Source organism: Micromesistius poutassou (assembly GCF_964030765.1).
Source record: "Micromesistius poutassou genome assembly, chromosome: 5".
NCBI classification, from domain to species: domain Eukaryota; kingdom Metazoa; phylum Chordata; class Actinopteri; order Gadiformes; family Gadidae; genus Micromesistius; species Micromesistius poutassou.
The window spans coordinates 1,222,729-1,250,438 of NC_140275.1; the positions used below are offsets into that span (position 1 = coordinate 1,222,729).

Sequence of the window (27,710 nt, forward strand, 5' to 3'; positions counted from 1 at the left end):
GCGCGGCCGTGACAACACGCCGTCGCTCGGGCGGGCTGCTTGGGACGGACGCAGAGAGGCCTCGGCTGTACAACGCGCCCGGAGAGACGTCCGCCAAACAGGAGGTGTGTGGGCGGACTCGGCCGTCTCCCCTTTTAGAAACAGGATTATTTGCCTGTTCTGGGGGCAGATATGACTTGTTTCCTTGTCACGGGCACATGTGACAATTTCCCCACAAACAATAAAAGCCAGCGGATATCTCCGCGGGCAGCTGGCCGCTCTTCCTGCTCTGTGGCGGCTGCTCTGTTGTTGTGCAACGCCGCTGACCCCTGCCAGGAGACACACACACTTGGCCTGTGAGTCGCTTTTTTTTTTTTTTAAAGGGCCGCTAATCTTATCTAATGTATATTGCATAGCCACCCCTTTCCCCCGCCGCCCGCCCCCAACCACACACAAACCTTCCTTTTTCCTCACGACTCTCTCCCCGTCTCTCTCCCCCCCAAATGTTGCATAAAACATTGATAGTATTTTCGTAGGCAGTCTTTTCTTTTTCGTACTATCGACTTTATATAAAATGATATTATTTCACAATTTGAAAGGAGGCCAGTGGCGCCCTGGAGGCCGTTGAGGGAGCAGGCCGGTCGGCTCTGTGAACGCTCGGGACGTCACGACAGGGCCACGGTTTTTGGCCGTCGATAAGTTATGTATCATTATCGTATTGCGATTCTGTAAACATTGCGATAAGATATTCCAATTTTTTTTTATGTGATTTTATATTTTGTGTGGTTTAACGTTACGGTTCGTGTTCTACAGGTCTGTTGGTGTCCGACCTTGGTTTTTTTTTTTTTACATTAACATGTCCAAAAAAAAAAACGGCACATAATTGATAAGTCCACCGTCGGCCAACGCTCTGCAGCACTGCACCGTTCGTTTGCACCCAAGAAAACATGGATGTTTTAGGCAGGCTTTTTTTTTTTTTATTGATCACGTGAATTGATTTTCCACATCCCTAATAAATGTGTTATCCCTTATGCATGATATAAAGTGACATTCAGGGTTACCTCAAATCCATCAGGAAGACCACAGGGCAAAAAGGAGAGAGAGAAGGCGGTTAGAGGTGGTTTTACCAGAAGGAAAGTGGGACACAGCCAGGGCAGCGGGGCCAGAACATGAGCACATTTATTAGTCTGGAGGAAAAAAAAAAAAAAAAAAATTATTTAAAAGGCCAGTTTATTTTTTTTTTTCCTTTTCGGAAAACTTCAATACTCAACAGTATGCATGTGGCAGATGAGGCGTGATCTTGAGAGGGTTTTGAGGTGAAATTTATTTGATATTAAGATACAATGTGTAGACTTTTATGGCACAAAAGAATCTACAAAAAAATAAAGAAAAAGGCACAACATATCGTACATTCACTACTATGTCCCCTGAATATTCAAAAAAAAAAAAAAAAAAATCAGAAATATTTTTTAAAAGCAAGATATCTTTTTGATATAAATTTAAGTTTTAAGATTAACTCATGATCAAACTAGCTTTTTTTTTGTCCTTTCCATACGCAGACCCCCCCCCCCCCCCCTCCCCTAAATGACAGACTGAAACCATTGTTTTGGCGGTCGTTTTCTGGCGGGTTTGGACTCCACAGACAGCAGGCGCTGGAGGGGTTTTGCTTAAAGAGACTTTGGGAACACACTCCGGACTGAACTCGTTTCACACGTCGACGCCGCGTCAGTCTTTCAGACTACAAACACGTTATCTCCGCACAGTTGATGAGGTTTTGCTGGGGCTGGCGTTTGTTCCGTCTCCCGTGCATTTCTTTACAGGCTTAAATCGACACCACCTTCCATACCGACTCCGTAGCGTATTGCCATCTTGCCCAAAACACAAACAGACATGCGGTACGACAGCAGCAGCACCTCCTCTCTCCCTCCCCCCCCCCCCCCCCCCCCCCCCCCCCCCAGGCTACATGTGGACACCCAGCACTGAGGTGAAGAAGCGCAGAACCATCCACCCAGAGCCGTCGCTTTCCTTTGAGGCACGGCGTCCCGAGCCATGGAGCGCAGAGGAAGCGATGAGGGAAAAAAACTAAAAAACAAACACAGCAGCAAAATGAACCTTTTTTTCGATTTTGTGAAGAGCAACGCCCGGGATGACGCGCCGACGCGGCAGGGCCCGCGTGTGAGACGCGAGCTCGAACGCGTGCTGGTTGAAAAAGAACGCCCGGGTGTAGTAGACGGCAGTTCTCAAACCTACAACCCTACACGGCAAGAGCCACGCACTCACGTTCATGGCTGGCATCGCTCACCCCCCCCCCCCGCCCCTCTCACACACACACACACACACACACACACACACACACGCGCACGCAATTAAAAGACGACATTAACTCGGATTAGCAAACAAAAACTCGACACACAAAGGCAGCGATGATCTTCCCCCGCGACTCCACGACAAAAAAAAAATCCTAGACGACAATCAACTTTCATTCCTATACGACGGCTCTCTCTCTCTCTCTCTCTCTCTCGGCGACGAACGCCAAACCCACGCGTGTTAACCGTTAGCGGGGGCCTGTAGCGGCCCCCGACCAGAGAGAGAGGAGGAGGAGGAGAAGAGGTAGCAGGGGCCGTGGAGGTAATGCTGCGGGGGCTATGGGAGGTGCTTCAAAAGGGGGAGAGGGGGGGGGTAGGAGGGAGGCAGGAATGTGTTGTGCTGCTGGTGATGACGACTGCTGCAGGGGGGGGAGGGAGGGAGGCAGTGTTGTAAACAGACCTAGCAACACACACACACACACACACACACACACACACACACACACACACACACACACACACACACACACACACACACACACACACACACACACACACACACACACACACACACACACACACACACACACACACACACACGGCCGTGAGGAGGTGTGTTTTTTTATTTTCTCCCCCTTGCAGGCTCCTGTACTCCGTGGCCCCCTCGGAGAACCAGTGTAGTAAGGCAGGCCTCAAGGGTGCACTGGGAGAGCAGCGCCGAGCAGGAGGAGGAGGAGGAGGAGGAAGAGGGTGCTGCTGCTGGTGACAACGAAGAAAAAAAAAAAAAAAAAAAGAAAACAAAAGCGTCTGGGTGTAGCACCATCTGGGGCTGTTTTTCTGTATGCGAGTTCCCCCCCCCCCCCAAGGAGATCCTCGAGGAAAGAGAGAGGGGGGGTGGGGGTGTGGGTTGGGGGGGTGGGGTTGGGTAGGGTGTCTTATGTGTATCTGCGGGTACGTGCGGAGACTCTCCGTGGGTGTTTGTTTGTTTTTGACGTGAGGGCCAATCAACGAGAGCGCTGCGAGCACTTTCCAGAGGATCCGTCCTTCAGCTGAACAAAGCCTGCAAGGATCTGTCCAGAGCAGCGAGCGCTTGGGGAGGGAGGGACACGTCACGGCAACGGCATCCACCGCACCTGGGTGAGCGCAAGTGGCCGTGCGTGTGCATGAATTCACTGGTGTTTGTGCTTGTGTCTATGCATGCGCGTGTGTGTGTGTGCGTGCGTGTGCGTGTGTGTGTGTGCGTCATGTGGGATGGTTTTGCTCGGGACAGAAAGTGAATACCTGTACGGACACGATTGTCGGGTGTGAAAATAAACGCAACGCTTTGGGAAGCCGGGGTTTGGACTGGTAGGTATAGGTTAACAGGCATTAGTGAACTCTTAACGAAGGGCCAAAGGCAAGAAAAGACATGATTGGGATGGAGCCGTCGGGAGACACGGATCACGGCGCTACGGAGCAGCTTTGACACGGGGGGGGGGGCGGGGACCACGCTGGATGGGATGGCAGGAAGCAGACTTATGAGGAATGTTTTGGAGACAGAAAATGGCCACAAACTAACTGGAGGAGGGAGGAGGAGGAGGAGGAGGAGGAGGAGGAGGAGGAGGAGAGACAAATGGGGTGCAACCGACTACAGAGAAAGTGATTCCCCTGAGCAGGACAGTAAAGGTGGGTCTAACACCTGCCGCTGTGGAATCAAAGCGAGAGTAAAAACGCTGAAAGGAGCCGCGCTCTCGCCCTCCACCACCACCACCACCGACGACGGCGCCGCCGCGGGGCGACCCTCCTCCGTCCGAAAGATCTAAATTAACCGGAGCCTTTATCAGCTAAGATCGTGTCACTTTTTTTTTTTTTCCTAGAAATCAATTCCCCAGTGGATAGAAATGTCTATGATTGGGTTGCAAGTCGGGGACCTGCTCGGCGGAGACCCCCTCCTCGGCAGCCGGAATCAGTCAAGGTGGAGGGGCCCCCCCTGGGTGAGGGGGGGGAACCCCTCCGCAGTCTTCATCACTGTTGGCCTCATGGTCGTCCGTTCATAAAATCCGTGGGGTGCGTTCACTCGGTGGCCGCGCAGGTCCCCCGCACGTCGCCCTGCCGGCGGAGCTGTGGCGGGAGAGAGGGGAGACAGAGACACACACACACAGGTGAGACAGGCTACCTGCTGGTTTAAAAATAAAAAATAAAATGTAATCTGGATCAAGTTGATCCGGATTTTGGAACTCCCATGTTTTGCTACGCAGGATCACCTGATCCATCGTACTTTTATGTTAAGGGACATTGGTGATCCAGATACCACATTCCAGAATAACCGACTGAAATCCACCTTTTCCGATGGTATCAGGATAATTCAGTTTTTTTTTTGGCTCAAATAGATCCCAAACAGAGTTCAAAGTTTTGAAAAACCCAGAGGGCAGGTTTGATCTAGATCCAACGCAAGATCTGATCTTAATCCCTCTTTCGCTTTTGAAAAACCCATTTCCAAGATTGGATCCAATCCGTGATCCGAAATCCCACTGGATTACTTTTGGGAAAAACCGGGCCGGAGACAAACAAGCGGGGACAGGTCCGGAGAATGCATGCGTGCACAAGTGAAGTTCTGCAGGAGCGGCCGCTAAATACTGTGAAGGAGAGCGCTTTGGCACATGGTGTTCACAGGTACAACGCTGCTATTTTCTACCTCCGTCCAAAGATGATTCTCATTTCCCGTGTAATAAATCAAATGCAGTTTTTAGTGGGTTTTTATTTTTTTTCTCTTCCCCCAAAAGTCACTAAAGCTGCTCCCGTCTCGGACCTTGTTTGTCTTGCGATAGATAAAAGCATCGCTTTCAGAATCCCCTGGGCCCAGGGCTGATGGCTGGGAGAAAGTCAATTAGCGGTTCAATCTGATAGCCGAACACCTTAATGGGTCGGTTCAACTGTGGCCCTAAACAAAGGAACAGACAGGTCTGATGAAACGGAGGAGGGACGATTTATCCCGCCACTTCTCCGTCCTTTCCGCCCGGCCTCCCACCGGCAGCGTTCCTCAATCACAGCGCGGGCTGCCTTTCTACTGCAGAATCCCATTTGTATGTTAATGAGAGCCATCTTGAAGACCCTGCCCAGCCCAACACACACACACAGTCACACACACACACACACACACACACCAATGTGAAAACACCAGCCCGCCTCCAGGCCGCCCGTGGATTGGCTCCATAACCGGGTGTTTCCACTCACCCGGTGAAGGCTCCACAGCCCCAGCCACCGACCGACAATCGCTGCGGGCCGCTTTAAGACTTTAAGACACCGAGACCAAAGCTCACCTTAAGTGCGGGCTCTGCGCGGATCCTACGTAATGGGGCCCGGTTCGGGTGGCTTTAGATGTAACCAGCAACCCTACCTGCTACAGTGACCCTGGCTGACCCCTGGAGCCTAGGGGCCAGGCTCACCAGCCTTCGCCCCCCTAATCACAGCCTTCTTTGATGGCACCTGCCTGTTGACTCACTCGGGGGGGTGGGGGGTGGAGGGGGGCGGGGGGGGAGGGGGAGATGGCTAACACATGGCTGGGCAACCTGTGAAGAGTGTGGGGATGGGGTCCAGGCACAACGCAGTGGTAGACGACCAGGAATGTTTGAGCTGGGTCCGGTCTGGCCCCAGTCTTTGTTCTCCTTATATGGACAAAACATCCCACAGCTGCAAATCGGAGAGGAGCTGACAGTGGGGCCGGCATGTTACAGCCTCGACACAGGACGACTGCAGCGGGGCCAAAAGAAACACATTGTCCCCCGCTCTGACACGCACCGACCATTGTGGTTCACAGAGACGGGTACAATGCCCAGGTAGGCATCTTTTGTGAGTCCTCGTCTCCCTGCACTCCAATATAGAAAGAGCTGTGGCGATCAAGTGAAAGTGCACTTTTTTTTATCGTGTATCGGCCGATAAAAGCAGTGTCGGCTCCAAATATCGGCAGCCCGTATCGGTCATCGGCCCTCAAAAAAAAAAAAATCCATATGGGTCGATCCCTAAAGTGCACACAAACACAGTGGACCAATCAAACAGTGACACCGCCGTAGAGAGAAGACGTGGAGGTGGAAACGGCCCAGGGGGGCAGAAGACAAGCCCCAACGTGGCTACAGAAGGAGGAGGAGGAGGAGGGGACCGCCTATACGCGCTCCAGAGGCTAGCGAGGCCTCCGGCGGGGTGAGACTTACACACAGCCAGCCGCAGACCCTACAGTCTGGCTGCTCTTCTGCAGCCTTCGTAGCCCCGCACAGAGCCCTTCTCACGGGTCTAGACGCAGAGATCAGAACAGACAAAACCCGGAGGGCCAGCGGGCCCGACGGAGGAGGAGACACTTTGAACGGGGTCTGCAGAAGCTTACGTTTTGACAGATGTGGTGAGTCGTTTCTGGAGAAGTGAACCCACCCCCTATGCCAGGGGTGTCAAACTCAAACTGTACACAGTGGGCCAAAATTGAAGTCTTGGACAAGTCGACGGGGTGGGGGAGGGGGTTGCGGGATTGCGATCTGTCGGAGTTGACGCGCCAGGGTTAGCGTGCCAAGACGCGCGTTGAAATGCGATATGCCGGCGGTCCAATTGCTTTACATTAATTGGGGACATTACATTGTAACAGGGTCCGTGGTCGGAATTGTTGCCGGGGGAGGGGGGGGGGGAGGGGGGGGGGGGGGTAAGGTACGGGATTACGGGCTGCCGGAGTTGACGCGCCAGGGTTACCGCGCCAAGACGCATGTCAACGTGTTAACGCTGAAATGCCATATGTCGGCGGGCCAGTTCTGGTAGACCTTAGATATCATCTGGTGGGCCGGATTAGATTACACTCCGAGCCGGATTAGGCCCGCGGGCCGTACGTTTGACACCCCTGCCCTATGCTGTACAAAATGTAAAGAGTCTAAATGAACAGAAAGCGTTGAGGTTCACCTCCATGGAGGAGGACAGCAATGCGGTACCAGCACACACTTGGATAGCCCGTGTAGACCAATCCTCAACTCTTCATGTGAAAACAGACAGTTAGGTTTTAGCCAGGTTGAGGAATACCTTCCAACGGTAACTTGGAATGATATTAGAGATGTAAATATATATTTACTAAAAGTTAAATCCTATTTTTGCCATTGTACAACAATGCATTGCAAACTCATTGCATTACGCATCTTATCCACCTGTGCGAAAGTAATCGTGGCATTCAGGAGCAGTAAAACCACTAGCTTTCACTTCTCCCTTATCAGAAACACAAGATTAATTTATTTGCATGCCATGATAATATAATAAATATTAATGGGGCATTATGTTGAATATACAAATGTCAAAAAGATACGCCTGTAGACATTGTTGAAACATTTAGCCATGTACTCTGGTGTTGTGTTTTTTTAGCACTGCAGCATTATGCTGAATGACTTTCCAGTTATGTAAATCCGAGTCATAAAGTTGCCCTAGTTTGATTTAAGGTTTCACCTCCACTTGCAGCGAAGGTATGAGTGACAATTTAAACGCCGTGACATGCACCCAGCTCGTTAACGTCCAAGAAGCACCCTGTAGAATCTTATCGTGTCAAAGGAGCACAGTCAGACAGTGGTGCTACAGCGGGTTAAAAGTGTGAAACGGTGTCATTTAAAAATAGTTAAACGGTGTCATCCGAACACACTCTGGCTTGAATGCAAATACGTCAGTGCGCTTCGGTTTCAGCCTCCTCCATAGCGCTTCTCCTGCTTTCCTACACCAATCCTCACCGATTAACCTGACGAGACACCAGAATAAAAATAAACTAAAAACGGTCCGCTGCGTTAATGTCTCTGGCGCCGCGTCAGCGAGCCGAGCCAAGCCAAGCCGAGCCAGAGGGCTGAGCGAGAGGCTTCACAAGCCGCTCTGTGCACCTGGAGCCGGTGGCAGTTTGCGGTTCGCGAAGGCGGCGGCGGCGGCGGCGGCGGTTCAACTGGGAGCACAAACCTCCTCCAGCTCCTTCTGCGTCTCCGCCTCCATCCGTCGGATGTCCTCCATGGTCAGCTCCACCCACTTGTCGATCCAGCAGAAGAGCTGGCGGTGGAAGTTTGTAAAGATCCTCTTCTCTTGCTGGAGGGGGGGAGAAAAAAAAACACAGACGCTGGAGAGAGAGTGGCTCTGCACAGACAACGACGATGCCAGAAATCATGTGATTTAATTGCTTCCTTCAGAATCATGCAGTTAGCATTTGGGTAGGATTTAGATTCACTTCGTCTCTGGAGTCATTGAGAAATTGTCAGCGGTGAATAATAAATAAGCCGTCTAAAGTGTAGACTTCACTGGATCGCAGCCTCCGATTAACAAGAAAGGACTAATTTAAGATAAGATTAGGATTAACAACACCCATGATAATTATCGTCACAATCAGAGCCTCAAGCTCGCCAACCTTGTGAATGAAGTTCTCCATCTTGGTCTGCATGCCCCACCACTTGAACTTGACTGTGACCAGTTTGTAGGCACACATCTTTGGGCAGTCGTTCTTATTGTCCAGCTCACTCTGTCGGCAAAGCAAGAGCGACACAAACAGCCCAGTTATGCTTCCTCCTTCTCCAAAAATCACGCACGCACGCACACGCACACACACGACCCAACGCCAAAAGTTAAGGCAAACTTTCGGAAGTGTGGAAACACACCAGAGTAAAAAACGATTTTGTACTAATCGCTGGGTTCAAATACGAAACGGCATCAATTCCTAATGCTCGGGGTGTGCAGCCTGCTGAAATAATTATCAATGACGACGTGCGGCGCACAGATAAAAAAGCCCCCCCCCCCCCCGCTAATCTACAACGCACTCTCTAAACCCGTCTCCCTCTCGCACCCTCTGCCTCCCTCTCTTCACAGGGACACCGTGCGGGTGTGTGTGTGTGTGTGTGTGTGTGTGTGTGTGTGTGTGTGTGTGTGTGTGTGTGTGTGTGTGTGTGTGTGTGTGTGTGTGTGTGTGTGTGTGTGTGTGTGTGTGTGTGTGTGTGTGAGTAGGGAGCAGAGCAAAGTGGATAAACTCTAGATGAAGGCACCGTTTCCCTGCCGGTGCCCCGACAGCAACACCGCTCCCGACAGGCGAGCTTTTGTGGCCGTCAAACGCCAGATAAAGTGGCGCTCGCCCCACGATAACGGGCGGCGGCGGCGGCGGCGCCGTCGCGCAAAGCCGGTTACATTATTAACACCTAGGACCTGCTTGGGTCTCGCACACACGCGCACGCACGCACGCACGCACACACACAGACGTTTAATTAATCACTTCTTTCTGGCTCGGCATCACTTCTTTCTGCCCCCCCCCCCCCCCCCCGCCCGCCCCACACCCCTGCACCCGGCCCCCCATAGCGCTACCACACAAATGTTTGATGCTGCGATCACAGAGTCAAGCGATAGGGGGGTGGAGGAGGAGGTGGGGGGGGAGTGGGGTAGGGGAGTGAAGTGGAAGGAGGGGAGGGGGTGGGGGTGGGGGTGGAGCAACATTTCTACATTTGTGGTGGATTTAGAAAAGTTTGGATCATAATAAAAAAAAAAAAATTTAAAAAAAAAAGAACTCGACATAAAAATGATTCCACATCAAAACGCAAACGGTGACATTTCTCCTCTCCCCCTTCGCCGTGCCCCACTCAAAGCTGCAGTTTTCAGAAATACAAAGGCTACCGATAGGCAGCCATGTGTGCACGCGGAGATAGACAAGAGTTCCGCGGCTCCCGGAGGCGGGCAGAAATTGCGCCTCTGTTCTCGCTGAACTCATTTCCCCTTCTTGAAAAAATAAATAAAAAATAAATAAAAAAGAGAAAAGAAGTACAAAAAAAAAAAAAAAAAAAAAAAGGTGCTTGTCCGCAGTGGATGGGAAAAGTGATCCAATTAAAAATCACACAAAAAGTTGTGCGTCTCTTAGTGAGACTTCTTACACGCCGTTTGGCTGCCTGGGTTCCACGGGAGCGTTGGGAGGTGGAGGAGAGTTTTCCGTGATAAAAGTCCGGAGAGAGGCCCCACTACAGCATGGAAACTCTCCTGAGTCACACGGGGCCCGCTGCACGTTAGCGCGCTGCCAGGACCGGCAGACACACGGTGGACAGACATACCCACGCCTGCCACCGTGACACTTTAGTTTGTCTGCATGCCCTCAAGTCAAAAGAGCTACTGTGTAAAATTGAGAACCAGCGACAGCCACATGTCCTCCAAGCACACACAGACAGACCGACAGACCCCACACTGCCAGTTACAAACGCACACACACACACACACACACACACACACACACACACACACACACACACACACACACACACACACACACACACACACACACACACACACACACACACACACACACACACACACACACACACACCTGCCAGTCGGGTCCGAGGGGTCCTCTGGCCGTCTTGACGGACTGGAACATAGCGGGATCCTCGTCCGCCTTGTAATCCTGCACAGAGGAAGAGAGAACCATTCAGAACCATAGACATGGACACAGCCAACGAGAACCGCGCCCTCCGGCCACGGCGTGTGTGAGTCAAAGCCACCGGGCGTGGACCGGAGGCATCTGGGACCCCCCCGGAGGGCCCAGGCTCTGACACAGCGGCTCTGGAGAGCGAGAGGGGGAGGCAGTAGGAGACGGCAGTGGTACTCCTAGTCCTATCGTGCAATATAGCCAAACAACATCGTTTGTTTTTCCACAGCGAGGGCTAAAACGCAACCCTGGTACATCAACAGTGTTTAAGCATGTTTTAAAAAAAGTCAAATATGTCAAAACACGGATTCCCACAACTATGACCTACACAAACATGAACCGTGTGCAGGACTGCATGCACACATTCAGACGTGCGTGCGCAACCTTAAACTTTCTTTGTTTGAGTCAGAGTTTCTTTTGACAGTGCTCACAGAGAAGACTTCACACGACTGACGGGTAAAAATGAAAGTAAAAAAAACACAACAACACCAAAAAACAAAAAAATAAATAAAATGGTTCTGAAATTAGCCTCGGCTCCGAGGGCCCAGCGACTTTTAATAAATCATGACCCGCCCGCAGGCGAAAACTACTTTTCAGGGTCGACACGCAGGAGCCAAGTGAGTGGAAGAGGCTAGCTACCCAGCCACACACACACACAAAATGTAATTTGGATGCTCTGATGTTGAGAGCTCCATCACTATAACAATACACCCGCTGCACTAATGAGGTCTGTGAATCGATGTGCGTGCCGCGCTAGCCGAAGAGAACTCCCGCACTACGAAGACACGGTGGGAGAGGGGGGGGGGGGCGGGCGTGGGAGAGCAGCCAGAAGGGGGAGAGATGAGTGTGTTTGTCTAGTTCCGGCGTATGGCGCGCGCTGTGAGCCTTAATTACACTAACAAACTCATCTATGCTGGCGGTGCGCCCCCGGGCCCCGCGGCCATGCCTCAGGCTGGGTGCTGATAGGGCCCTCAGACACAACACAATGCACCAGCAAGGCAGGCACGTCTGCATCGTTAAACACACACACACACACACTGTTGCTCAGGCGAATATCTGCAAGCACACGCACATCACCGTTCGCCGCTCACGCAAATAACCGCGCGCGCGCGCGCACGCACACGCGCGCACGCGCACACACACACACACACACACACACACACACACACACACACACACACACACACACACACACACAGAGAGTGTGCTTACCCACATGCAAACGGCAATGAGGCAATGCCTAGTCAGGCACCGGCAAGAGAGTGTAACATTTTTAACATGGGCGTAAGGAGGATAAACATGAGTCTGTGCATGTTTTATTCAGGGAGAGGTCAATTAAGAGGTACACTGGGTAAAGAGTTGACCGACCGGTAGGCCGATGTGTAGGCTTTGAGAGATTGTTGATTTGTCCCATGAACACTTTAGCCACGGGTACCGGCTACAGCTCATCGCAGAGAAAGCTCTACTCTGCGGGAGAAAATCGAATATTCATTTCAAGCTAGCGGATTGCTTACTTCATGCTTAATAAATACCAAAGTAAACGGAACATGTTTACTGAGAAATTAATTACACTGCGAGGAAGGAAATCTAGTGGTTAAGGGGGTTTGACGCTCAACCGAAAGATGGCATTCAGCCACAATGTCTCCATTTTACCTGCAGGCATCCTTGAGAAAAGAAGCCTCGCGCTATGTTGACTGATAAATGACATGCATCATAAAACAAGTCGCTGTTGCTTTGGAGAAGCGCATTGTTAATTAATGCCTCCGTCAGGAGTCTACATTACATTTTCATTCATTTTGATAACAAGCGTTCAACATTTGTGCAACATTTATTTCCCCGTAGATCTGCTGTAGGGAGAGTGGATGGGGCCATTTCCCCCTGAAGCTCTATGAACTGTTTCCTTGTACAGTATGAAATGCACTACTAACCCACCACACACAACTAAAATAATGAATTTGTCAAGTCAACAGTGCAGATTCAATTAGGTTTGGTTAGGCGTGCAATGAACAGGCACGTCCACAAGGGGGTGCCGGAGAGAGATCACATTTGGGTATCAGAGGTTCAACCTACACTGGAATCCACTTGACTGTTGTCTGCGATGTCAATGGGCACCACGTCGACGGTCTTCCACGTGGCCTCGTCCAGTTTGTGCACCTGCAACACAACAAACAAACAAACAAACAAACCTTATTAGGAGAAGAGTCTCCCAGGTTGAAGCCTCTAAGCCCCGGTCAGACCTCTCAACGTGTGCAGAGTTCTTATGTGTAGGAACGCTGAAGGGAGACTCACATTTTCTAACAATCCAGTGTCGGGTTTGTGCCACGTCTCAATCTTGATGAAGAAGTCGTCTTTCATGTACTCGTTCTGAAAGGCAGATCAAAACATCGTCCTTCACTATTTCTGGTCACGGAAGGCGATGCTGGTCAGGCCCTATTTCCCTTTGCCACCGGTAAATATGTGCCGTGCGTTAATATACTCACCGTCACAACTGGATGAGCACCACACATGAGAGAAGAGGGGGACAAAGAGAGAGATATGAGATTTATGATATATAAAACACATGCAATATACACAAAGAGATCTACACAACACAAGGCATAAGGACAAGGAGATCCGGGGAACTGGGTAAAGTACAGGAGAGAACAGACGGAGCCAGGATGAGGGATCTCACTCACTAGTTCGGCAGTAGGGATAGGCATTCCAGGCGGTCTCATGAAAGACCAGGGAGCCTTCAGGGGCAAGCATCTGCAGGTACTTGGGGACTTTGCTGCAGGACGGGGAGGAGGGAAGGGACAGGAGGGAGAGGACACGTCGTCACGCTTCGCCCACTGGCCTCATGCATGGTTTCAGTGTGGGGTAGAGCTGGGGCGCACTTCACACAGATACAACAGTGCCACTATGTGGCCAACTAACGCCATTACACTGCCCATGGTGGCTCCGGGCCGTCATGTCGGTGGAAGGGGGTTACGGGCGACGGTGGCCAGGTTACCTTGCTAGATGGTAGACCTTGTGGGTGTACTGTCCCTTCTCCTCGTCCTTCTCGTAGGGCTCGTTCTTCAACACTTGAATGCCTTCGCCGCCGCCAGTTTCATTTTTGCTGGCCTCGGCCACCGAGAACAGCTGGCCCACCTGATACTGGAAGGGGAAACACGGCGCCTCAGCAAACAAGCGCTTTGTCAAACAGCCCTTATCGACTAGAGAACGGTGGGAACCTGGTTAGGTTATTGGACTCTGTGAACTCAATGGTCTATGCTTCACAGATGTTCAGGTTTACACTAGCCGAATCATGGTAATTAGGAAAATGCACACAATAAGAAAAGCATTTTAGTGCTGCCCAGATTTTCTGTTCGATTCAACAGTTGAACTGATCAAAGGCGCTGCTGTGTTGATCGCTTGGCAGACATCGCTTGAGACATATACACACACACAACTATCAGATCTGCAGAATCAGTGCAAATAAAATCAGGTTGTGGTACCGTGAAACTCTAGGTTCAGAGGCTTGCATAAGTGAGAACATGAGTTGGCAAGGTCAAAAGTCTATTCTGGTTGACTGTTGGCTCGCGAGCCAGGCAAACCACACCCTGAGTTTACAGGCAATATTTGCATCCCTCCAAACAAGTAAACAGATTGCAGGCCAATATCCGTTTCCTAACAAAAACATATTTCTTTGTTTGGCTACACTTCTGTTGCGAAAAGGTTCAGAAGGATTCTTTGGAGGGAGTCTCCCTTCCATGATACGAGTGGGCTTCGATAAGTGGGGCTAATTGCAGGAACATTACTATATAAGGCAAGAGCGGACAAGCCAGCATTCACCACAAACAAGGGAAACATCCACCGTAGCGCTCAATCTCATTCTGAAGGCTTATGTTAATACTTTGAACCAGCAGCCTATTATAAGCTGCTTGTTAACAAAGTCCTTACTAGTATCAGCGACAGGAGGGATAAGGAAAGATCAACTCACTAACATTGCGGGTTTCCGAGATAAAGCCTAGGACAAATATTAAGACAAACGTAAGTACTCACCTCTTCAACACTACAAGGTAAAACCACGCGGCTGGAGGGAAAACACAAGGAAGAAGTGAACATTAGAAAACGTACATAGTTGCACAAATCACAGTTAAACAAACACCTTTTCCAAACAACCACAAGCTTCTGTCAGGCTGAACTCTTAGAACTTGAATATGTGCTATACATCAACGCATGACAGCTCTTCTGCACACAGCTTGTCACCAAAGAGGCCTGCTGTGGTCACACTTCCTGAGGAAAGAATTACTACCCAGAAGCCGTTTAGACAGTGCTGATTTCAGCTGAATACGGCTCCATCATAGTCACCGCACTCCAGGGCTAAACCCAGGCCTGAGAACGAGCAGGGCGTGTTTGGTGGTGTTTGAGGAGCGCCATGAGAAGAGCCAGGAGGATACAAATGGTTGGCAGACCTATGTTAAAATGTTTCCACATCCAGACTCAATAACTAACCAGAGTGGGGTATTAGAGGGGAAATACGTTTGATTAAGTAAATAAACGTTGGTCACATTCTGATAGGAGGTTTCAGGCCACATAAAGCATCAACACAAATTCCTGGAACAAATCCTAAAACAGGAACAGGAAAATGACACCAGCTATCCTGGCCAAAGAGGCTTTCATTGAAAGGAGTACACACCCACAACACAGCTGGAACGATGAACAAATACACATTATTCCCCTGAGTTTGAGGGTGGACTGTGGTCACATATGCTACAGTCTACTGAGCTTTTCTATTTTACAAATAATTGCATTCTTCACAGTCAACAAATTAGTCCTGCTATTGTCAGCAGCGTACTGATATTGTGACATCAAATCATGAACCCCATTATGATGATTAGGCAATTGCATGGCATGATGCCTGTCTGCCTCGTCATAGCATTTCACAGTCAAGAGCAAGTCATTAAGTAGACAACTGACTGAGTATTATAACTGCATATTGGAATTGGCGTATTACATAATAACCAATATATTTTTTTAAAAAGTTGCTTAACAGAACTCCACATTTTGGCTAAATGAGTTGTTCTTGCCATTTGGTATACATTAAAGGCTTTTACAAGCCTCACAACATGAGGCCACACCACGAAACAAACAGAGGAGGTTGTATCGATTGGTTTTAATTGATCCAAACCCTCTCGTAATGACAGCTCCAGTTCAAAACACACCCTGACGTGTGGCGGTCGGTCACCTGCTAATAGAAAGCCACTTTAAATACACACGCATAACAGCTCCCAACTGAGCAGTAGAAGACTCAGGTCTGGGGGAAAAAAAACCCGAAGATTAAAAGATGAAAACAATAAAGAAAGCCATCTTCGTAGTATGAGACAGCAATGCACTTAGTTAGCAATGGAGTGAGATGAGTCTTGTTTCTGGAGACACGGAGTAATAACTTCACCTCCCCGGGGGGGGATGGACCGCGGACTCTGTGCTCCACACTAACTCGTGGGTGTCGTCTCACTATTATTATTATATTATACTACAAAACCATCGACTTGTTTTTAATGAACCAATCCGGTGAGCTAGCTAAAGTTAGGTCCTGTGCTAAGGTTAGCCACCTAGCTACCAAACCCAAACGACCACCAGACTTAAAAAAAAAATAACACAACAATAAAGATGTAGCTAAACCCCAGAATAACAAAAGCAGGTGAACCCGACGAAAACCCCCACGCACAAATCAATAATAAAAAACAACAACAACAACTTCTTAAATCAACGACTCCCATTCGCTCCCAGCGGCTCCCGTTAGCCGCACCGTTAGCTTAGCTTAGCTCGTCGGTTAGCACTCCCGGGGTGTCGGGCTGCCGGCGCGGCGTCAACACACGCCGCCTCCCGGGGGTCAGTATCACCGGGGACACCCGGACACCACCACCACCACCACCACCACCACCACCACCACCCAACGGGGGGGGGGGGGACCTGTCAGCCGGGGCCCAGCGGGGCTGTCAGCGCCGGTAGGCCGGACCCCGGGACCCCGGGAGACCCGGGACCCGGCGCTGGAGCGCTCCTACCCCCGCTCCGTCTGCCCCCTCGTGTGACATCCCCACAGATACAGCCTCGGATAAAGTTTAAATCGAACGGATAAACATCGACAGAGTGACGGAAGATGACACGCCGTCCGCCACTCGGCTGATTGATGCTTTAGATCCGACGTGAAACAACACTGTGGATGTATTAAATTGCACTTACTATTCCTTGATGAGAACCATGGCAGCTTTTTTCGCTTCAGGTCTCTTCTGTGTACTCCCGCTGACGTCATGCGCCCTTATGAACGGATCATGCGCGCTGGCCGGCGTTGCCAGATTGGGCCAGATTTCACCAGCCCAATCTGGCAACACTGACTGTTGTGCTGCAGCGCGCTGCAAAGCCGGTCAGGAAATCGGTCCCGATCTGGCAACCCCGGCGCCGGGCCCTCTGCGCTGTGATTGGCCGAGGCCGAGGTAACGGAGAGACCTTCCGTTGTGTTGCGCGGTGACGCCTGGAACCTGACGTCACCCGCGCTGCCGCCCCCGGTGCCCACCGGAATGGTACCGGAATGGTTACGCACTGCTCACTTAGGATTTGCAACGTCGATTATGACGCAAATGTGTGATTATGCATAGTGTGTGTTATGGAATGCAATGTTCGACAGAACCAGAATACGATCAACTGTTTTTTTGTTTTTGTCGTTTGTGAGTTCATTCTAAGCTCATGTTAGTTATTTGTTGACTAGAGGATTCTAGGAAGATGCGTTGAGGTGGTGGTCGGTGCGTCTTTTTGATCCCATCTAGTGCAGTGTACGTCCCGGATTCATTGATTGAATCATATGAGGCCAAGACTACAAGAAAGCAAACATGATTTCTTTTTTATTTAAACCATTTACTGATAAATGACAGATGGTTGTCATGGAAATTCCATGTTCAATCTAAAAAAAATCATGGGCTAAAAAGTCATACATGGTAATTAACATTGAATAGCAAGAGAATGCATGCCCCGGAGCAGACACTCAATTCACAAAGAAATCAGGCAAAATGCCTTTTTGATTTCAATAAAAAATATTAAATCTTTTTTTCACTCTTTCATCTTTACATGGTACAGATTTCTTCACTTTTTTAATAATATAAAACGTGTAATACTGATTGTGAAACACTGGAATTAATTTACAAAACATAATAATTATAATATTAATAACAATAACAAACAATAACCATAACCATAATAGTTCAAAACAAAACCAAAACAGAATGAAGTAAAACAGTTAAGAGCTGTTTGCATCTTGGCCCACGCAGACAGCAAGGTTTTTGGAGGATTGGCATTTACATCTACCTGACACACAGTTACACACAAACACAGTATCAGGTCGTTGAGTATTTCTCATTGCCATTTACAGTGTTATGGGCACAATGACAAGACACATTCCAAAGCATACATGTGCCTCTGGGGGAACACACTCATTGACCGAACCAATCAAATGCTTTTTTTTTTTTTAAACTGTGGACCTTGGAGTTTGGTAGACCGACAGTGGAACCTTGAAATTCCTTCTCCCTCCTCCTTCTCCTCCTCCTCCACGTCGTGGTAGATACCTTGTAAAAGTATAGGGCCATTTAAAGTGTCTCAGCATTTAGAGGAAGGGAAGAATCGGCCCGGGGACAGGAACTTGTACCCGTTGCCCGAGGGGAGCCGGATGGAGCGCGCACCAGGACTGCTGCTGGTGGAGATGGTGGGCGAGGGCGACACCTTCCTGTGTCCGTTGGACGAGTTCCTGCCGGCCCTGTCCAGCGACTGCAGCCCCAGCTCCCGCAGCTCCAGGCTGTCCTGGCCGTCGCTGGGCGAGCAGCGGCGAGGCGACAGGTTGAGCAGGCTCAACACGTCCCTGTTGGTGGAGCCCAGCACCCCCGGGGCCCCGTGCACGCCCTTCACGGGCCCCAGGTGGTGGTGGTGGTGGTGGTGGTGGTGGTGCTGCTGATGGTGATGGTGCTGCTGCTGCTGCTGCGCCGCCGCCGCCGCCGCCGCGTTGGCCCAGAAGGTCTTGAGGTTGTGGATGGCTTGGACCTTCTCGTCGATCACCCCCCGCCGCAGCCGGTCCAGGTCGGGGGCGCCGTCGGCCGAGGTGGAGCAGGCGGAGCCGGTGGAGGAGTAGGACAGGGCGGGGGAGGGGGCGCTGCCGCCCGGGGACTGGTGGCCCGAGCTGGGCGACACGTTGCTGGGCGAGCGGGAGATGTGGCCGCTGTACGGCGAGCTGGGGTACTTGAGCTTGAAGGCGGCGTGGCTGTCCAGCGAGGGCGAGGGGTGGCTGCCGTCCCGCTGCGAGGACTCGGAGGCGGCGGGGCTGTTGTACCCCGAGCTGATCTTCTGCAGCGAGGAGGAGCGGGACGGCGGCTTGGGCCGCGGGGACGACTGCGCCCGGCCGCTGGCGCCGCTGCTGGGCCGGCTGAACGCGCTGCTCTCCGACGAGCGGAAGGCGCCGGCGCTCCGCGCCGAGGCGTTCCCCGCCGCCGCCGCCGCCGCCGCGCCCGCCTCCGCCCCGGCGCGCTGCAGGCTGCCCACCGCCCGCAGGTGGCTCTGGGTCTCCTCCAGGATCTTCTGCGCCAGCTCCTGGGGGTCCAGGGGGACGGTGGTCTTCTCCTCCTGGGACTTGACCGTGCTGTCCGTCTCCGTGCTGGACTGGTCCGACTCGCCCGTGTCCGAGCTGCTCACCTTGCCCACCACCTTCTGGAAGGGCGAGTTGGGGCCGGGCACCAGGCAGGTCTTCACGGGGGAGGTGGGCGTGCTGACGCTGCCCCTGGAGGACATGGTCACGGCGTAGCCCCGGCCGGCCGCGGGGCCCGGGCCGCACGCCACCCCCCGGCCGCCGCGGTGGTGGTGGCGCTGGCCGTGTCCCGGGGGCAGGGGCAGCGAGTCGCAGTGGCTCCCCAGCGGCTCGCTGCTGATGATGGAGAAGCCCTCGTACTCCTCCTCCTCGCCGCGCCCGGGGCCCCCCACGGCGGTGGCGGCCCCGTGCGGCGAGGAGCGGCTGCGGGGCACGTGGGGGTGTTTGTGGACGGCGTAGTGCGCCGTGGCGCCGCCGCCGCCGCCGCCGCCGCGCTGCCGGTGGCTGAGGAAGTCGCAGTCCGACTTGGAGGCGAAGCTCATGGTGGAGGCCACGGAGCTGAGGCTGTAGACGGAGATGGCGTCGGAGGCCAGGTTGTCCAGGCACGGCGGGGAGAAGGGCAGGCTGGGGTAGCCCATGGGCAGGGGGTTGGACACGGACTGGGCGGACGCCAGGGACTCCAGGGACGAGGAGCTGTCCAGGCTCAGGCGCTTGGGCAGTTCTGTCGAGTCTTAGAACGAAAAGAAAACAACAGTAGGTCAGTGATCCACAAAAGAACAAAAGCCCAATGCCAATTTTTTGGTATTGGTATTTTTGGCTTTAATATTTATTTGTATTTATTTGTATTAAAAAAAAGACAAAATCTTACCAAAGAGTGCGAGCAGAGACTGGAGGGCAAAGTGCAAGGTGCGGCGATTGGCTAGCTTGCCTGTTTTCAGCACCACCTCCTCCTGGCCTACCTCACACAGGTCGAAGCCTGCAGGTCGGAAAATAACAAAGAACACGACCTTTAGGAAGCCCATGGGTTGTTTTGGTGTGTATGTGTGTGTGTGTGTGTGTGTGTGTGTGTGTGTGTGTGTGTGCGGTTGTCCATTGTGATGGAAAAAAATCAACATGTTGTTCAGTTTATAACTTAGGCCTTGTTTTCTAAATTCGCGTATTGTCTTGCCATCCTGCCTTTCCCCAGAGTCGTCTATTTATTGGCCTTTGTGCTCGGTTCGGCCACCTCACCAGTGAACGATGTCGTCAATGTGCTCTGGTCTGCTGTCCCACCGTCCTCATCTAAATCTGTCTCTCTGTTTTCATGTGTCTTTTAGCTAGGTGCTGTCTTTCTTGGCCAGGGCTCATTTGTAAAAGAGACTACTGTCTCAATGTGCGTCCTAGACGCAATATCTGTTAGAGGAAATTGCCACAACACCACGACAACATGCTTGCATACGTGCCTGTGTGCATGTGTCTGTGAGTGTGTGTGCGGGTACTAAAGGTGTCACTGTTGACACTGAAAAACACTCGTTTTTTTGGTGACAGTGAAGACACTGACAGTGTTTGGCAGAATGGTTTGGGTTGGCTCTGAATGTGACCGGTCAGCCGAGGTGACGGACTGACCCAGGGCGGCGAGGAACTCGTGGCAGCCGGGCAGCCTCCAGAGCTGGACGCTGATGGACACCTGGATGGGAAGCAAGGAGAAGTCCTGTTCCTTCTCCCCGGTCTGGAGCTGGACTAGCACCTGGTGGAGCTGGGAACGCGGGGAAGGGGAGGGAGAGCAGAGTGATGGGTAAGTAACTGAATCAAATAAATACATAAAATACTGATGAATATGAGGGACTAAACAATGGATAGTTTATCTGTTAAACTGACGTGTGTTTAATGGCCTTTGCTATTGTGTTGGCTTTAATATAGACGTACAAAAGGGCGATCAAACGCACGGACAAACCCAAGCCCCCCCGTCGTGTTGGAGAAACAAAGGTACATTTAGATAGGAAGCGGACGTTTGGCCTTTTGGTTGTTGCGTTGACTCAATGGTTCCTTATGATGACCACAATGGGAGCAATGTGTAAAAGCAACGAGGCTTTGTGACAAATCCCTGCTCCCTGCTCTGCTGGTGTATGTACACGTGCCCTGGGCGCACACTGTTGTGCCTGTTTTGTTGCGGGATTACATGCCTTGGAACAGAGACACCTTTGTGGAACTTGATGTAACCCCTTTAGTAAGGGGAAACGGGGGCTTTGTCTCCGCCCCTCTGCCGGATTATGTTCCTTTTTTCCTTTCTTTACATCAGTCTTTACATTTACCCCTTCCCCATGACCACGGCTACGTGCCTCTGACCTGGAATTCACCAGGCTTGGGAATCTTACGTCAAAGCCCCCTTAATCCTAAAGACCTCTAAGAACAAGAAGCAAGTGAAGAAACACGCAGAGATCTGCACAGCAACACGACACATAGCAAACTACACACGTTGACATCCGTGCGTGATGAGCTACTGCATGGCAGTTTGTTAAGAGACGATGCGAGTGAACTAAAGGTTAGGCAAAATGGTTGGCGTAGGCGGGGAGGAGATGGACGGGAGATGGAAGTGTAGGAAGGTGAAGACAGACTTACCATTCCCACCATATTTTTAACAGCCTTTAAATCGTGGGTTAGGGGCAGGCAGGGGGAAGAGAGAATATAGAAACACAACATTCGTTTTAATAGCATGCAGGAGTTTCGGGTCAAAGGGTGCAACAGAGAAAGGTAAACAGCAACAAAGGATTGTCTTATACTATCGCTCCCCTTACGTTTGACCACATTGTCTTAATTCACAAACTGGATCACGGCACCACTCTCCTGTGACGCAGCGATGCATAATCAAAGCATGTTCGTTTTTTTTGTGCGAGCCGTCGACAGCATCAAAAGCCTGCTCGTCAGTATCCGCGGTAAATCTTAGCATGTGATGACCGCAAGTTACACGAGAGAACAGAGGAAATCACAACAGCGTCAGATTAATCCTCCGTCACGAGGTGTAGAGCAGGGGGTGAAGGCTTGCCCCCCCCCCCCCCTCTCTAAGAGGGGGGGGGGGAACCAGTTGGGATTCATTTCGACAATTAACACTTTTAAAGGCGCTGTTAGCTGCCAGTGGGTCATGGTGGTTAAGTCGTACTGACGCATCGGGGCTGGGCCGTGATATTCTGCCAACGCTTTGTTCCTCTTTGAACCTTTTCGCTACAAAGGCTCGTCAACATTTCAGCGAAAAAGCAGAGGAAAAAAAAGCAAAAGCGCGGCAAAGATGGCTTTCATTAGCCATTATCGCAAAATGTCAACGCAGTCAAAAGACCGAAGTGAAGCGTGTTAATTTTAATAAGCCGGTGGTGCGGATGTATTATTATTATAGCGGCGAAACTTACCCGGTTGATGAGCTGTTCGCCGGCCTCTGACGCGGTGATGAGTTTGCACAAAGCCTGGAGAGCAGGGGGGGGCAGACCTGAGGGACGGGGGATCAAAGAGAAACCATTGTTAACCACACACTCACACACACACACATGCACACACACATACACACACACACACACACACGCACACACACTCACATGGGCCATGAGTCATCACACTCCCAATCAAGGAGCACTAAAGGAAACAGGTGGCTTTTCATCTAGTTTTGTTACAAACTGATTTCTGTAGCGCCAGTTAGAAACAATGTCCACCCATCATGACACGCAAACTGCTGTCATTTTCTCTCAGCACAAGAGACGTGATCAACGGGCGTTGAGTTAAATTGACTCTGTGCACAATTGGCTGCCTGCCGTCGCTTCCCTGTCGTCATTGTGTTAAACCAGCCAATAGCGCGCCAGGGGGAAAAGCCAGCTTGGTGATTGACTCCTGCAAAAACGTATCAAAACCAGAACCAGGAAATGTATCGCTCTTCTCCAGACCCCTTCTGCAGGGCGAACTCAAACCGCCGGCAGAACGGGCAGGGGGCTACCCCAGTCTACACGTGTTCTGGATTGTTCTGGAACTATCTGGGTGTCGGTGTGGGCATCGGTACAGCCGGTGGCTAGTGAGTTAAGCCGTTTCTCAATTCGTGTTCTCGTGTGTACTCGTGTACTTGCGTTCTCGATAAACGTCATCAGTGGTAGCCCAAGCACTGTTCCAATTCCAAGTACGCGAGTACGCGAGTACTGTCGTGTTCTCGATGCGTTCTCGATGAGGCCGTTCTACCGAGGACGCATCAGAGGTGACTCGTGTGGACTCGGGACCGTTAAATATCCCAGAATGCATCATCGAGTCCGCTGCTGTTCCAGTTGCAGAGTGCGTACTCGCGTTCTCGGAAGTCTGTGCTTGAAAGTCCGGACTTGCCAAGTACGTACTTCCAAGTCCGCGAGTACGTAGTCCGCGTACTTGGTATCGAGAAACGGCTCTAGCTTCTGTGCGTTAAGAGAGACTGCAGGGACACTCCGTACCCAGCAGGGACTGCAGGGTGGTGCTGCACTGCTGGAGCCGGTCCCCGGGGTCGGCGGTGGGGAAGAAGACGGCGGCGGGGATCCCCGGTCCGGCCGAGTCCAGCCTGAAGCCCACGGCGGTGAGCAGCGCCTGCCAGCCCGGCACGCCGCACACCTTGTTCTCCACGCTCTGCTGCGACGTGTACATGGAGTTGCGCTGGCCGTTCTGGATCCTCTGGAGGGACTTCTCCACCTGAGGAGAACGCGGTTGAGGTGTTGAGGGTTGGTGAGGCTAACTCCTCTTGGATTCAGGCAGCCTCGGGGTCGGATTCAGTCCTATTACGCTCACACACACACGCGCACACACACACACGTGCACACACACGCCGTTCACCCGAGTTGTGTGAGACTACACTGTCGACCACAGGTCAAACCTTCGAGGTTTCAAAGTAAAAGTCCTCTCTTGGTGTTGCTTGTCAGATCACATCTGTTTATTTACGACCACGACCTCGAGAGTACGAACAGTGTGTGGGACAAAGAAAAATAAATATGCTCTTCTCAACCTGATCTTTTGGAATTTTCCAGTGTATATCTGCATTTGTGTGTGTGTGTCTGTGTGTGTGTGTGTGAGTCCACTCTCTTTCTACCTGTGTGTGTGTGTGTGTGTGTGTGTGTGTGTGTGTGTGTGTGTGTGTGTGTGTGTCCTCTCACCAGGTGCAGCAGGACTCGCAGGGCGTCCCGCGCCTGTTGTGGATACTGCAGGATGTCGGCCAGAGCCTGACCAATCAGAGACGAGGGGCTGTTCAGCTTCACGTCGTTCCCGATCAGCATGTAGCCTGAGGAACACACACACACACGAGAACAATGGAGGACCGGCCAATCACTCCCTGATTCCCCTGGCCCCCAGAACATTAACCAATCACATCGGTGTATCTGATATAGGCGGGGGCCAAAAGCGTTGCTGTTTTTCCGACCGGCTACGGCGAGAGTCTTATCTTATTGGTTAGCTCCGCTGGTCTGGATACGTCACCCCCCTTGTATCCTTCTGATTGGTCGTAGTGTTATCCAATTGCGTGCAGTGATATTATCAAAATGCACGCTTGGTGCCGCCCCCTCGAGTCGGGCCGTTTTCACCACTCGTTGCCACCAGACCCTACAGCGTTCTCAGCGGCTGACACCCCAGGTGCCACCCCTAGTCAGTTCACTGTATGTTCCGATGAAAGCGCGATCGCCCCCCCCCCCCCCCCCCCCTCCCCCCACCCCCGTCGACAATCGCGTTCGCCCCCCCCCCCCGCGTCGACAATTCAATATGGACCCCCCTATAAAGCCTCGGACATCCTCGTTCCACCCCTTAAAAAAAAGTCTGGCTCCGCCACTGAGCGTTCTAGACTCTGGGTCTGGACGTCCAGGCTGTGCGTGGCGGGAGAGGGCGGGGGGCTCCTACCTGCCCAGTTGGACGGGTGAGAGTACTGCTTGCTGTTCTGGACGGTCTTCATGGCCTCGGCCAGTGCGGCGCTGGCCTTGGTGCCGTTGAGCAGCGCGCTGTAGAAGGCGTGCACGAAGACCTTGGAGGCGGCGGTGGGCACGGGCCACAGGGACACCAGGACGCACTGCGCCCCCGCCGCCAGGAAGGCCCGCGTCAGCCCCACCACGCCGTCCGCCGTCACCTTGCTGCTGGACTCCTGGTACGACCTGGACACACACACACACACACACACACAGGCACAAAGCCCAATCACACACACACACACACAGGCACAAAGCCCAACCACACACACACACACGCACACAGGCATGCAGGCACATACACACACACACACACACACACGCATATGCACACATTGCAGGCACGTACGCACACGCATATGCACACACACACATACAGACACATACACACACGCACAGGCACAAACACACACGCACACACGCGCGTGCACACACACACACACACACATGCACACAGGCACATACACACGCATGCAGGCACATACGCACCCACACACACACACACACACACGCACACAGGCACATATACACACATGCAGGCACATACGCACCCACACACACACACATACATACACAAGCACACAAACACACACACAAAAAAAAAAGAAAATATTAGAAAAGTGAGATAGATAGATCAAAGCAATGATTTCAGGTGAGTACGCCTGATCCAACACCTCCCCCATCGTTCCAGATACCACCCCCACCCCCCCCCGCCCCCCCGTGCGTCCGTCCGTCCGTCCCCCCATCCCGCTCACCCCAGCACCACCAGCTTGACGGGCAGCCTCAGGTCCAGGATGTCGGCGGCGGTCAGCAGGAACTCCTGCAGCGGCGGGCTGTCGCAGATGCTCTCCACGTCGCTGCCGTCGTCCTGCATGTGCAGCGACTCCGGGATGGTGTAGCTGCTGCCCAACGACCCCTTCCTCCCCCGGCCGCTGCTGCCCCGCCTCCCACCGCCGCCGCCGCCGCCGCCGCCGCCTCCGCCGCCGCCGCCCCTCCCCCCGGGCGTCCCCACGCCCACACCGCCCGGCCCCGGGGGCCCGCTCTCGGGGTTGGGGGTGAGCACCAGGGCGGCCAGCTTCCAGGAGATGTGGGTGGCGAAGTGGGCGCACTCGGCCTGGCCCAGGGCGCTCATCACCCTCTCCTTGGTCGCCACGGCGCCGGCCAGCGGCTGGCAGCCCAGCAGCTCGGCCACCATCAGCGCCTCCTCCTCCGCCGACGGCATGGGGCCCCACAGCCAGCGGTCCATCACGGGCGAGGGCAGCCGCGGGTTACCCACCACCGCCGCCATGGAGACGCCGCCGCAAGGGGCGGGGCCGGCCCGGCGGGGGTGAGTCTGTTGGTGGGGGGGGGGAGGGGGAGGAGTCAATACAAACAGGTTCTGCATAACTCAACCATGGCGGAAAAAATCAACGACACCCTTAAGAGGAGACCGGAAGGGGAGACCTTGGAGCTGGCTCCGAGGCCGTGGATGGAGGGCACGGCGATGAGGCTGAAGCGCTCGTACAGGTACTCGTTGGACGAGCTGCCCTTGAGCAAGGCGAAGGGGATGAGGTACAGCTCGCCCTCCAGCACCATCACCAGCTGCCTGTGGCGGCCCACCGGCCCGCTGGAGTGCATCAGACCCTGCGGAGGGAGGCAACGCGGGTCAGCGTGTAGCAGTAGTAGTAGTAGTAGTAGTAGTAGTAGTAGTATAGTAGTAGTAGTAGTAGTAGTAGTAGTAGCAGTAGTAGTAGTAGTAGTGGTAGTAGTAGTAGTAGTAGTAGTAGTAGTAGCAGTAGTAGTAGTAGTAGTGGTAGTAGTAGTAGTAGTAGTAGCAGTAGTAGTAGTAGTAGTAGTAGCAGTAGTAGTAGTAGTAGTAGTAGTAGTAGCAGTAGTAGTAGTAGTAGTAGTAGTAGTAGTAGTAGTAGTAGTGGTAGTAGTAGTAGTAGTAGTAGTAGTAGTAGTGGTAGTAGTAGTAGTAGTAGTAGTAGTAGTGGTAGTAGTAGTAGCAGTAGTAGTAGTAGTAGTAGCAGTAGTAGCAGTAGTAGTAGTAGTAGTAGTAGTAGTAGTAGTAGTAGTAGTAGCAGTAGTAGTAGTGGTAGTAGTAGTGGTAGTAGTAGCAGTAGTAGTAGTAGTAGTAGTAGTAGTAGTAGTAGTAGTAGTAGCAGTAGTAGTAGTAGTGGTAGTAGTAGTGGTAGTAGTAGCAGTAGTAGTAGTAGTAGCAGTAGCAGTAGTAGTAGTAGTAGTAGTAGTAGTAGTAGTAGTAGTAGCAGCAGTAGTAGTAGTAGTAGCAGTAGTAGTAGTAGTAGTAGTGGTAGTAGTAGTGGTAGTAGTAGTAGCAGTAGCAGTAGTAGTAGTAGCAGTAGTAGTAGTAGCAGTAGTAGCAGTAGTAGTAGTAGTAGTAGTAGTAGTAGTAGTAGTAGTAGTAGTAGTAGTAGTGGTAGTAGTAGTAGTAGTAGTAGTAGTAGTAGTAGTAGTGGTAGTAGTAGTAGTAGTAGTAGTAGTAGTAGTAGTAGTAG

General features: G+C 52.1%; 2 protein-coding genes across 2 annotated transcripts in view; both read right to left on the reverse strand.

The window, feature by feature from the left end:
• Window positions 1-1,101: 1,101 nt before the first annotated feature.
• Window positions 1,102-16,969, reverse strand: LOC311343569 (phosphatidylinositol transfer protein beta isoform-like). The gene is made up of 11 exons (XM_084468452.1): window positions 16,915-16,969; window positions 14,731-14,761; window positions 13,697-13,842; window positions 13,383-13,474; window positions 13,188-13,195; window positions 12,997-13,071; window positions 12,778-12,861; window positions 10,606-10,683; window positions 8,662-8,772; window positions 8,223-8,345; window positions 1,102-4,385 (listed from the first exon to the last, which is right to left on the reverse strand). Exons 1-11 carry the CDS (start codon window positions 16,932-16,934, stop codon window positions 4,338-4,340), a joined length of 816 nt encoding a protein of 271 aa, XP_084324578.1. The 5' UTR covers window positions 16,935-16,969; the 3' UTR covers window positions 1,102-4,337.
• A 580-nt stretch (window positions 16,970-17,549) lies between these two features.
• Window positions 17,550-27,710, reverse strand: part of LOC311343923 (tetratricopeptide repeat protein 28-like) — a gene marked incomplete at its 5' end in the record, with an annotated part of 23,220 nt that continues 13,059 nt past the window's right edge. Inside the window, 9 exons of the mRNA XM_084468885.1 lie at window positions 17,550-20,024; window positions 20,163-20,270; window positions 20,900-21,029; window positions 22,675-22,751; window positions 23,728-23,959; window positions 24,418-24,542; window positions 25,151-25,398; window positions 25,968-26,545; window positions 26,656-26,835. Coding sequence (XP_084325011.1) covers window positions 18,319-20,024; window positions 20,163-20,270; window positions 20,900-21,029; window positions 22,675-22,751; window positions 23,728-23,959; window positions 24,418-24,542; window positions 25,151-25,398; window positions 25,968-26,545; window positions 26,656-26,835 — 3,384 coding nt within the window. The 3' untranslated portion in view covers window positions 17,550-18,318. The remainder of the gene's footprint in view (window positions 20,025-20,162; window positions 20,271-20,899; window positions 21,030-22,674; window positions 22,752-23,727; window positions 23,960-24,417; window positions 24,543-25,150; window positions 25,399-25,967; window positions 26,546-26,655; window positions 26,836-27,710) is intronic.

Bases quoted from the DNA above. Each gene is read 5' to 3' on its own strand.
- LOC311343569 (XM_084468452.1), bottom strand. From the start codon at position 16,934: ATGGTTCTCATCAAGGAATA. The intron at 14,762-16,914 runs GTAAGTGCAATT...TTTTCCCTCCAG, and splicing joins ATGGTTCTCATCAAGGAATA to CCGCGTGGTTTTACCTTGTA. The intron at 4,386-8,222 runs GTTTGTGCTCCC...CTCCCGCCACAG, and splicing joins CGCAGAAGGAGCTGGAGGAG to CTCCGCCGGCAGGGCGACGT.